The sequence below is a fragment of the Epargyreus clarus genome, unplaced genomic scaffold (assembly GCF_041222505.1).
Source record: "Epargyreus clarus isolate Ecla_fem2 unplaced genomic scaffold, WU_Ecla_fem_2.2 ptg000007l, whole genome shotgun sequence".
Taxonomy (NCBI): domain Eukaryota; kingdom Metazoa; phylum Arthropoda; class Insecta; order Lepidoptera; family Hesperiidae; genus Epargyreus; species Epargyreus clarus.
The window spans coordinates 4,921,094-4,932,094 of record NW_027332215.1 but is presented as its reverse complement, the minus strand read 5'-3'; the positions used below and the strand labels follow the sequence as shown (position 1 = coordinate 4,932,094).

The 11,001-nt window shown below is 36.9% G+C and overlaps 1 protein-coding gene across 5 annotated transcripts in view; it reads right to left on the bottom strand.

Annotated features, from left to right (window-relative positions):
* Positions 1–383: 383 nt before the first annotated feature.
* LOC140743270 (uncharacterized) overlaps positions 384–11,001 on the bottom strand; it is a 41,452-nt gene continuing 30,834 nt past the window's right edge. For 3 of the 5 annotated variants that reach the window (XM_073074426.1, XM_073074428.1, XM_073074430.1), the window contains 6 exons: positions 7,993–8,130; positions 6,180–6,952; positions 5,938–5,995; positions 3,635–3,806; positions 2,370–2,538; positions 384–2,196 (listed from right to left, as the gene is read on the bottom strand). In XM_073074426.1, the coding sequence (XP_072930527.1) occupies positions 2,145–2,196; positions 2,370–2,538; positions 3,635–3,806; positions 5,938–5,995; positions 6,180–6,952; positions 7,993–8,130 (1,362 nt within the window). In that variant the 3' untranslated portion in view covers positions 384–2,144. Of the gene's footprint in view, positions 2,197–2,369; positions 2,539–3,634; positions 3,807–5,925; positions 5,996–6,179; positions 6,953–7,992; positions 8,131–11,001 lie in introns of those variants that run through there. The other 2 variants (XM_073074427.1, XM_073074429.1) reach the window with 2 other exon arrangements.

Below are 11,001 nucleotides of genomic sequence, written 5' to 3'. Positions count from 1 at the left end.
ATATTATAATATTTATATTATAACACGTTCATAAATATATAACGGCAGATATAACCGTTATGTAGGCACAGAGACCACAGGTGACTACAAGTACTTTAAAACACTTTAAAATTGATCAGTTTACATCTAAAATAGTATTAGTACAAGATGTAGTGATAGATTTACAGTGACAGATTTCTAATAGTAGTGTCTTATTTACCTTTACACTCGACTCGAGTTGATTAACCTTAAGTAATTTATCCATTTTAATAGAATGGCTCTTAAGCTCATTTTTATTGTACAGTACTCAATAATCTATGACACTAGTATTTTTTGTCTGTCTGTCTGTCTGATTGGCCTAAATGTTTTGACGGGACTTTTCAGGAGAAAAAGTATTTTCCAAGTGAGAGGGCTGAAAAGGATAGATCTTTAGATGATTCTACGACATTAATTCTAAATGTTTAAACATCGAATTATTATCTAAGTTCCGCTGTCGGCACAAATGATTTCTCAAATTATTATCTTCAATATATAATAAGTAACATACACTAATCCTACATTGAAACACTACCAGGTTGGTCGACCGTATAAGCATATTTATCTCTCAAAAGTCCGGAGATAATGTCAAGGGGTTGGTAATTCCATAAGTCGTCCATCCTGTGCAAGGAAACACTTATATCTCTAATAAAAACTAACTTATATCGATGAAATGCGTGATTTTTTTTTTTATTTTTTTTTTTTTGTTTTTGGATTATGTATATTTATGATTAGATGGATGATTACTTTGCAGGTCTATTATAGTGTTTGCTTAAAACTAGACATTTATTTCAAAAACATCAAATTGTCAAATTCTTATTAGTTCCGTCGTAATAATGAGTCGACAAAGTTAAATAACATCTTAATTGCTATAAGGTATGTATTGTTACATTTACAATAGAAAAATGTATCGAAAATAAGAACCTTACACTCATCCAATGTAATGAATTGGGTCATTAAGAAACCATAGACGAAGTATATACATAGACTCCTGTAAGATAAGTTTTAGTATCGCTTCATTGAAATAGATCGCAGAAACTCTCTCACGGATGTTATTATTACAAAATCGGCATGCAACCGGATGTTAACTAATACATTTTATACATTCCTCATTAGGAGTATATTTAGCTACTAAGTCTATGGACACTAGAAAACAAAATATTACCGGACTACAAGGATAATTCGTTGACAGTAGAATTACAGAATAGAATTTGAAGAGTATAGGATCCAGAAAATATTTCTTAAACACTATATTCTTAGTACTAATTGATTTTCTTTAGCCCAAAACGAATTGATTTGCTTATTTTTTTGATATTGTGAATTAAATACTACTTCCCTAAATTCATTAATTACGAACGGGCGTATATGATTGCCGTAAACACAAATGTTTACACAGAGTATCGTAATACGCATAGACACTGACTTAATAAAACGACGAGTGAACAACTAGTGTGCTTAATGCATCTTCCTACTTCCATCGGTATAATAATTAAACATCAAATTTAACAACTACAAGATTTTTTTAAGTGAAATTTCAGAGTGTTGTACCAATGCTTTGGTACAACACCTTTCGTTCATATCGGGTCATAAAACAAATACAACACGCTTGGATTCCGTGTGTGAATGTCAAGATAAGTAGTCGAGTGTCCAAAAACACTATGCTCATTATTTGGATTTGTCTTAGCCGGTTCTAACCAGTTACCCCTTACGGAAGCAATCACAGTACTGCGGGGTGTTTACCTATACATGCCTATACATTAAATATACATTCCAAATATCTACTGCGTATAACTCTACACGTTATTTTAATACCTTCAATCTTTACCAATTCACCCCGCAAACCACTAAAGTCATTCCAAAAATATGTCATTATTATTTTTATTTTTAGTCAATCCTTGAATACATCACATTACCAGTCAGTAGACTAAATAAGTCTACGCGTTATAATCATAAGTTTTTCGGGACCAGATTTTACTGGTCACGTGTTCAGTCATATACGTATACAACGAGATTACAAACGTCTTAAGTGTCAACTAAAATGTATAACATTCAAAGTAGAAAGTGGCTGTCAGTGTCGTTGGAAAAGTTTGGTTACAATTGGTAAGCGCGGATTTGTAACGTACAGTTGTTTAGTTCGTTTCTTCCTGATTCGGAATCCTTGTCGATTCTTCAAGACTGGAACTGAAATAGAAAATGTAGTCGGAGCACTGTCATGGTATAATAAACTGCATGCTCGTTTGCTAATTCAATCTTATAAAATATGTGTTTTACTGGAACATAACATACAGATTTCAATGGAACACCGTGAAGCGAATGCCTAGCATATTATTATATTATTAGAGATAGAGACTCACCTCCGAGTCAGGAACTTCTGTACGGCCGTGTGAAGTGCGGGACGGAAGTCGTCCGAGGCGTTCACCCTAGCTGCGGTCAGCCCCCTGAAGTTGTCGAGGAACGCCTGGAACACCGCCCGCTCGACCTCGCCGCCTTCCACTGCGCGCTCGGAAGCCGCCGACATACACTCTGCAAACACCACGGCGGATGTATTGTATTAACTGTTTTATTATTACGGTAGAGGCCGCGCCGAACTTCTAGTCCGCTCTGAATATAGAAATGAGTCGCGTCGCATGCAAATTGTAGATATTAGCAGGACAAAGACAGCGCAGGAACTCTCGGCACCCTCAGCTGCACGGGTACATAGCTGCGTTAGTGTGCCCTTATTGTTGCTACAGAGTATATGCTTGTAGTTGTGTTCGACCCCATTGGCTCTCGGACTACACCTGCGCGCACTTCAGAGCGGACTAGAAGTTTGGCGCAGACTATCTATATAGTCCTTTCTATCATATATATACTATCATATATAGTCCTTTGTGGTTCCTTCAAATTTTACGCTTCACCTCGCAAACCTATAAAATTAAAAAAGCATTTACCTCTTACGATAAGATAAACTAAAGGTTCGTTTGCTAAAAAACCTATAATCACAAAAAAACATTACACACTTTACCAACCTTAACCAACCTTTGAATCTATGAGAAAAATAAATTACGTAGTTAGCATGTTTTGAGAATTTAACCTTAATATTAATCTCTCATCACTTACCTTAGTCTCTCTATCGGACACTGGAACTAAATAACGTTAGTAAATAGTTAGACTTACATAGAGTTAATTACATAAAACAATTATATTACAGTCTTATTGCTAAATCGCTTAGCTTATTTGATATTGAACGCGAATATCCGTTACACAGTTAATACATTTTATAAAATAGCACAGATTAGTAAAGATTACTCCTAACAAGAAAATGTAACCATGTTTGACAATTGAAATTGTCACTGTCATCTATTTTCGTGTTAGAAAAATATAAAAAAAAAATGTAGTTTTTAGATCATTTACGAATGAAACGATATTACTCCGCACTTCTTCTTCTTCGATTTCGTGTTTTTTCACCACTTAACTGCGCATGACGGCATTGTTCCGCGTAAATTACACCATGACAGCCATTAAACGGCTGACAAAATCCTCAGCCGTTTAAGCCATTTAATGGCTTCCTTCAATTACCAGGCGGTGAGATATCAATACTTATATCTATGTAAAATAGTATAATAGAACGAGTACGCACCATGTATGAACGCGGCGGCTTGCAGCGGCGGTCGGGTCTGCCTCACACGCCTGCGCCGCCTCGCCGTCATGCCGGAGAGGTACGCGTCGCTGTACGGCGTCGGCGCCTCAGCCACCGCCCGCTGGTCAGCGTCGATCACTGACACCCACTCCCTCTCCCAATGCTGTTCGACCTTACCACACACACAACACGCACAGTTACAACGTGTTCCAACACACGAATACACACACACACACACACGACACAACAGAACGTCCAAACTAGCAATTGACAGCGAAGCGATCGAATCGCAACGTACTCGTGTCCACAATGGAGCGTTTTGTTTACGTTCTGTACGTACAAAGCTCGCGGTGTTGAAACCGTAAGCCACGTTTTCAACCCATTTATGTCTTAACACATCTGGCGAAGTGAGGGATAGCATAGATTATTTTTGCTTCTTAGGTGCAAATCTCGTACATGATGTTAGTTAACCAACCCTACTTAGACGTTTTTAAACTGCTCGATAGACAAAGGAAATAAATTTGTTAGAGCATACATACAACCTAGAAACATAAGGTAAATGCCATCAGAAGTCTTATGAATTTTTACCATTTATTCACTATTTATGGGACGTGTTCTTTAAGTTGGCACATCGCTGCAACTCGCCAGCGCCATAGAAACAATTCGCTGCCTGCTATACAAATAGGAACACCCCGCTGTGCACACGGTATGTATTCGCAAAAGAATCGCTTCGCTTGGATAACGTTGTATCCCTAACAAATCGCTAGTATGAACGTGATGGGCTATTGCAAGTGGACGAAGCGCTTTCAAGCCTATCGAAGCTTGTTACATGACTCAAGCCTATATTTGGATGTCCGGTATAAAATTCACAAACCTTTACGCTAACGTTTTAATGATTATATATAGCTCGCGTTGAATTAATTAGGCATTTTAATGAATTTTTACAATGATTACGAATTACCCTCCACCCATCGAAAAAGCTAACCTTTAAAAATGAAATAACATGATTACTAGAAATGGAATAAACTCCTTCGCTTACATGAAATAGCCCAAAGTCACATGATACATTGATATTGTTTCTATACCACAAATCTCTAATCGAGATGATCTCCAATGTATCATGTATGACACCAATTGAATGACCAATTTACATTACTTTGATATTTTTCTGTAATCAAAATATAAAGTGGTCATTACGTCTAAGGCTGCAACTTATTGGATGGCAATGCGTTACATGATCTGCTAATATTCGGCCTTTATTTACAATGCTATATATACAATTGATTCTTATCTAATAGAAAATTAAGTAATAATTATAAATAGTAATTACACGAATATTAAAGTGATTTTCTTACTTTTAGTCGCCAACGTTATAGTGATGTTATCGGTGTATATTTATTCACTTCTTTATTTTTGTCAAATTATGGCATAACATTAGGGCCAGCCAATTAACCCCCACAATACAAATCTATTTGAAATGTTTTGTTATATCTCCAGCTCTCGCTAATGTGGTACACTTATAGTTGAACCATATGTTTTTTTATAATAGCATTGAGCTTGAACATAGTAACACAAAACCCCCTTATATTGCAAACAAAACAAAAACAAAATTTATATACACTTATTTTATTGCCGTAGCAAGCTATATTTTTTATTTGCCATATTTATTTACATATGAAGTTTCTCGCGCCGCTTCTTGCCCACTGCGTAACTTGCGCGGTGATAGGTAGATGACCTTTAAAACAATTCTATAGGATTGTGACTAATTCAGGCCGTATGTATTATTATCATACAAAAAAATTTGAACAGAACTATCCAAACGGTTGAAGCCTCTAAGGAAACTTGACTGTAAACTTCATTACTTTTTTTTATATCTGTTTTTATCAAGGTTCCTTTCAGATAAAAATGTCTGCGAGTGTCCCTTAGAATTTATGAGGTACTGAAGAACTTCACAAAAGTAATAGAAAATAAAACAACAATAAGACACTCTCCTGTCGTCTTTGTGTTCGTATGTCCGTCTCCTTGTCAGTATCTGAGACACTAGCAATACAATAACACTAAATATTAAACGACGTAAAAATGCAATGCCGGGTGGTAAAATTATCATTACATCACTACATCTAAAGTCCTATAATATTAAGACTATCATTAAAGGAAGAATTTTTTATGATTTCATGTCTAAAAATTACTCGAACAATAGGATATCGCAGACATTTTTATATATTTACAAACATGCGGGTTACAGTCTAACTACAACGGACATCCAAAATGTGTTAGAAACTAGAATGTACCTATTGACTTACTCTGAACCGCCTCTGGGACTCTGAAGAGTCCTCCGACGACGGAGATTCAGACGGAACCCTGGTAAACATAAGTATATGCACACTTTAAATACCTTACATCTAATAGAGATATAAAAATAAAAATAATAAAAAGCTTAAAATAATATTAATCACAAGACGACTAATACGGCAAATTAAATGTAAATTTGAAATTCTAATATAATAGAGGAGAAAATAATAAAGGATATCTTTCCAACTGTTACCTGTCGCTACCCCGGGAGCTCGGGACTTTGCGCTTACTTTCCGCTGTTTCCGTTGACGTCTTCCTAGTAGCCCCCGAGCCCGATCTCTGTGTCTCTTGACTATCGACATTGGCATCGGTGCTTTGTTTCATACGCTTATTGGCCGGGCTGGCTGTTGCCAAGCGCGGGGGCGGCGAGTCCGACATTACAATCGGCGAAGATCGAGGGTTGTTGTTGTTGTTGTTGTTGAGGCAACTAGAGGTAACCGTTGACGTTGGAATAGAGCGGCGGGGCCGTTGGACGCCCGAGGAACCTTGGAACGTGTACGGGGTGGACAGTCCATAATTGTGGTCGATCTGAAAATGCTGACGGAACGGCGCGCCCGAGCTTGACGGTAGTGACTCGAAGCTTCTCGTGTACGCGGAGTAGTGGCCCCGAGGATCACTCGTGGATGTAGGCTCGTTTATATCTGCCGGGGTCGTCTCAACGGGTGGATTCAGTGAGGACAGGTCCACCAATGGCGGCAGCGGTTCAGGCGTGTCTGATTGTTGACCGGTAATTAAAGCCAATTCTTCTTCGATCTGTCGGTCAGTCCTCGGGTTCCTTTGTTCCTGCTCTCTTGTATCGGGTTGTTGTTGGCTGGCTTGGACGTCATTGGACGAGCCCGCTGGGTGCTCTTGATCCTGTGTCGTTTGCCGTAAAGCCTCAAATAACAAGCGCTGTGCCTCAGCAACTGATCTATCTTCGAAGTCCACATATTCGTCATCGGTATTGGAACGCACCGGTTGCCTTCCCTGTAAAAGTTTATATCCGTACCAAGCGTGAATAAGTTGACAAGTGGAAAATGCACAATTTTATCGCATCTATGTGCGGTATTTGGTGAGAATTATTTAAATGTTTACAAGTGGCATGTGTATTGTAAAAATACCCGTTAACTTACCTATTTACTCACCATATAGGTAATTCAAACAATCTTAATGTTTATTATGATTAAAAAATATAAAAATGTGTATATATACATATTTGTATAAGTAGGTCGTATCAATATATTCACGCCTGGTACCCATATATTGTCGGATACAACATCGGTTAATTATGATACTGCAAAAATTACACGAAATCATCGTCACCTCGTGTTAAGAAGGATACTTAAAACTAATACAGAAATCACAGTAATTTTAAATACACTTTTGCAAATATTTGCATTAAAAGTTTGCTCAACAAGACAGTTTAAACATGTTACTGAAACTCATAACCTAGTGATTTTGAATTTGCCCTCTTTATCCAAGAACCGAATCCTAGGCATTTCTAATTTTTCGAGATAATAAATTAATTAGTGCTTGATTTAACTGTGACGAATAACAATGTTTGAAAATCTACCCAGTATCTGAGTGTTTTAGAAGCTTTTCGAAGTTTACCGATACGCAATTGGCCAGGGCAGTGGACTATGGCCTATGCGGGTCTTACTTATGACGGTAGTAGAACCCTTTGTGGTTCGACTCCGGTGGCACCACCGCCACACCTATTTTTGCCTAATAACAGCAGTGTTAGGCGCTGCTGTGTTCCGTTTTGAAAGGTGTGGTAAGGGAGACGTTCTTTTCCGAGGCGTTCCAGCTTAGTCCTTAGGGGTAGCGGCGCATCTGGTCGACCTCAGGTAGAAATACCTAATCCTATCTGGGGTTGATTACATATGTCCATGGGCGGCAGTAGCCACTCACCATCAGGTGGACAGCATGCTCCTCTGCTACTCCTATGTTATAAACAGAAACAAAAACTGTGAAGAGACCCATACTCAGCAGTGGGTTGACGATGAAATATTACTGAGTGTTGTTACCAGTACGTTTGGAGGCGGAGTGTCCATGTCTGTCAGGGGGCTCGACCCACTAGGCCCCGCGATATCTAACGCCGGCAGTACCGCTGGTGCAGCGGGGGCAGGCTCTACCGCCGGGGCTTCTTCCTCCTTCTCGTCAACCTTACAAAATTATACAAAATTTATACACCACTACATAATAATGGCTTGTTAATAAAACATTACATAAATAAACTGACACAAAGGATATAAGAAAATTTTGACCTTTCGTTTGTCAGTCGATTTTCTTCATATTTGTTTTGTCTGACAGCTTGTAGCGTGTTTGATTGATATAAATAAAAATTGAAAAGTGATGCCTTTTTCTCAATTATTTCGGAAGCTTTAGTGTTATTAATGTTAAAAATTCCTCAAATTTTATACAATGATTACGGTCGAATTTCGAGCCCGAGACGAAAACTAGTAAAAAAAATAAGCATGCAATATTGAAGTAGAAATTGATTATCACATGCTTCAACGGTGAAGGAAAACATCATGTGGAATGAAGTTCCCCATGCATGAGCTCAGAAAAGAAGTTCTGAAAGGTGTCATAAGTTTACCAATCCGCCCTTGCTAAGTGCGATATACTACGATCTTAACCCTTCTCGTTTTGGAAAGTTACTTGCGTCCAGCAGTACGAGAGTAATGTTACGATATAACTGATAAATTTACGACTAGAAGCGACTTAGTAATAAGAAATCAAATCATTTCATTATCCCGTTGAATGCTGCAATTACAAACAATAAAGAAATTAATATAAAATAATTTCAATAGAATAATATTTTATAGACAGTAGACAAAAAATCACGGCGACATACATGAACACAAAAAATATGTTACAGAGTAAGAAATTAAAAAAAAAAACGGGACAAACTATAAAATCTTAAAACATGACAAACAAATTTATCGGATACCGTGGTGGAACATAATAATACCGTCTCACGATCTATCCTCGGCAATACATTGTCATTATTCAATAATGACAACATAAAACCCGCGTCAAAGTTAATGAGAACAGCTGAGTTTCCTGAAATACTAAGAAGTTGTTAATTGCACGCGTTAACTGGCAGCTCTAAACTTTCGATGACTATTAAATAAACTTATTGATACCTTAATAACCATTGTTTATCTAGAAACGCTTGTTATTCGAGTAATAATTATATATTACTAGATGACCCGGTGAACTTCGTACCACCTAATTATGAGTGACTATCTGTACCTCGTGGTTTCACTCGTGTAATTTATGTATTATGTCCATAAACTACTGGTAAATATTAGGAAATGGCCACAGGAGAACAGGAAAATAAAAAATACAATTAAATAAAATTCACTCTACCTCTCTGCACTCTGTTATTTTTTTACCGACTTCAAAAAGGAGGTGGTTATCAATTCGGCCGGTATCTTTTTTTTATGTATGTACACGAATTACTCCGCCGTTAGTGAACCGATTTTAATAATTATTTTTTTATTGTGTTATTTTTTATTGTAGGTTCTAATGAAATTACAAAGTCAGTTCATCATTGACTATTTAAGGGTCTGATAATGTGGCTCGGAGACAAAATATGTAACTCCTCAACCGATGGGGATATTTGAGTTGTGTTTGAAGATATTTGGTGTAAGTTCTAACGAAATTGCAAAGTCAGTTCATCATTGACTATTTAAGGGTCTGATAATGTGTCTCGGAGAAAAAATATGTAACTCCTCAACCGATGGGAATAATTGAGTCGTGTTTGAAGATATTTGGTGTAGGAGGTTCTAATGAAATTGTAAATCATTGACTATTTAGTTAGGTTAGGTTGGAACACATAAGACAATATAAAACTAAGCGGGCAGGGCGCGGCAGCGCCCTGCGAGCGGGCGGTTCCAATCAATGTAAATTCAGACCGTACCTTAATTCATGATCACGTTTATACAATTTTATATTTTATTAATATAAATGTTATTATGTCATCACTAAAAAGGGTAAAAAAAATTTTAACAAAAAATACAACCGACTTCTATGTCACTACATAGTAAAAAATAATTCAAATAAATGTTGGTTTAGTACATATTTCTGAAGTCGGCGCTCAATATATTTCGTTCGAAATATTTTTTACTTTGTGACATAGAAGTCGGTTGTATTTTTTGTTATTTTTTTTACAAACACGCGAAAAGAAGTACCTATAACTTCAATAACGGTTTTTTTTAAAGAAAGTTTATTTACTTATAGTACTCTAATCGGGTTGTGGAATAGCTAAAAATGCTGAAACAGGTGTGTAAATAGAAAGGCGATTTATAACAGTCTTAAGGGTTGATCTAAAAAAACAAACAGTGACTCAGATGCTTCATTATGTCTTATGATAATTTTCTTAGTGCTCCAAATTAACGGATATTAAATTAAAGTTCCATACCCGATTAAACGACCCTAAAGGTTGATTTTCCAAAAACGGTGAAAAACGTGTTCTATTATTTTGAATCAAAAAGCTAAATTCCAATTTTCATAGACTTTGCTTCAAAATCTGCCGATTTCTAAACGAAGTGTCTTCTAAAGCCAAATGCAAATTTTTACAGTTTTTGCTTCCAAATTAACGGATTTTAATATAAAATTCCAACCCCTACTTAACCAACTTAAGGGTTGATTTTGCAAATATCGTAAAATAGAAATTTAATTACTTTCTATCGAAATCCTATCAAATACCAATTTTCATATAGATTTGCATCAAAACTGGGAGACTTTAATACAAACTTTCAACTCTTATTTATTCACGGAAACGCGGTCGAACAGGATAAAAAGTATCCTATGTCCGTCTCCTGGTTCTAAGCTACCTCTCCACCAATTTTCAGTCAAATTGGTTCAGCCGTTGTTGAGTTATAAAATGCTTCACGAAAACGCGGTCGAACGGGATAAAAAGTATCCTATGTCCTTTTCCTGCTTCTAAGCTACCTCTCGATTAATTTTCAGTCAAATTGGTTCAGCCGTTCTTGAGTTATAAAATGACTTCACGGAAACGCGGTCGA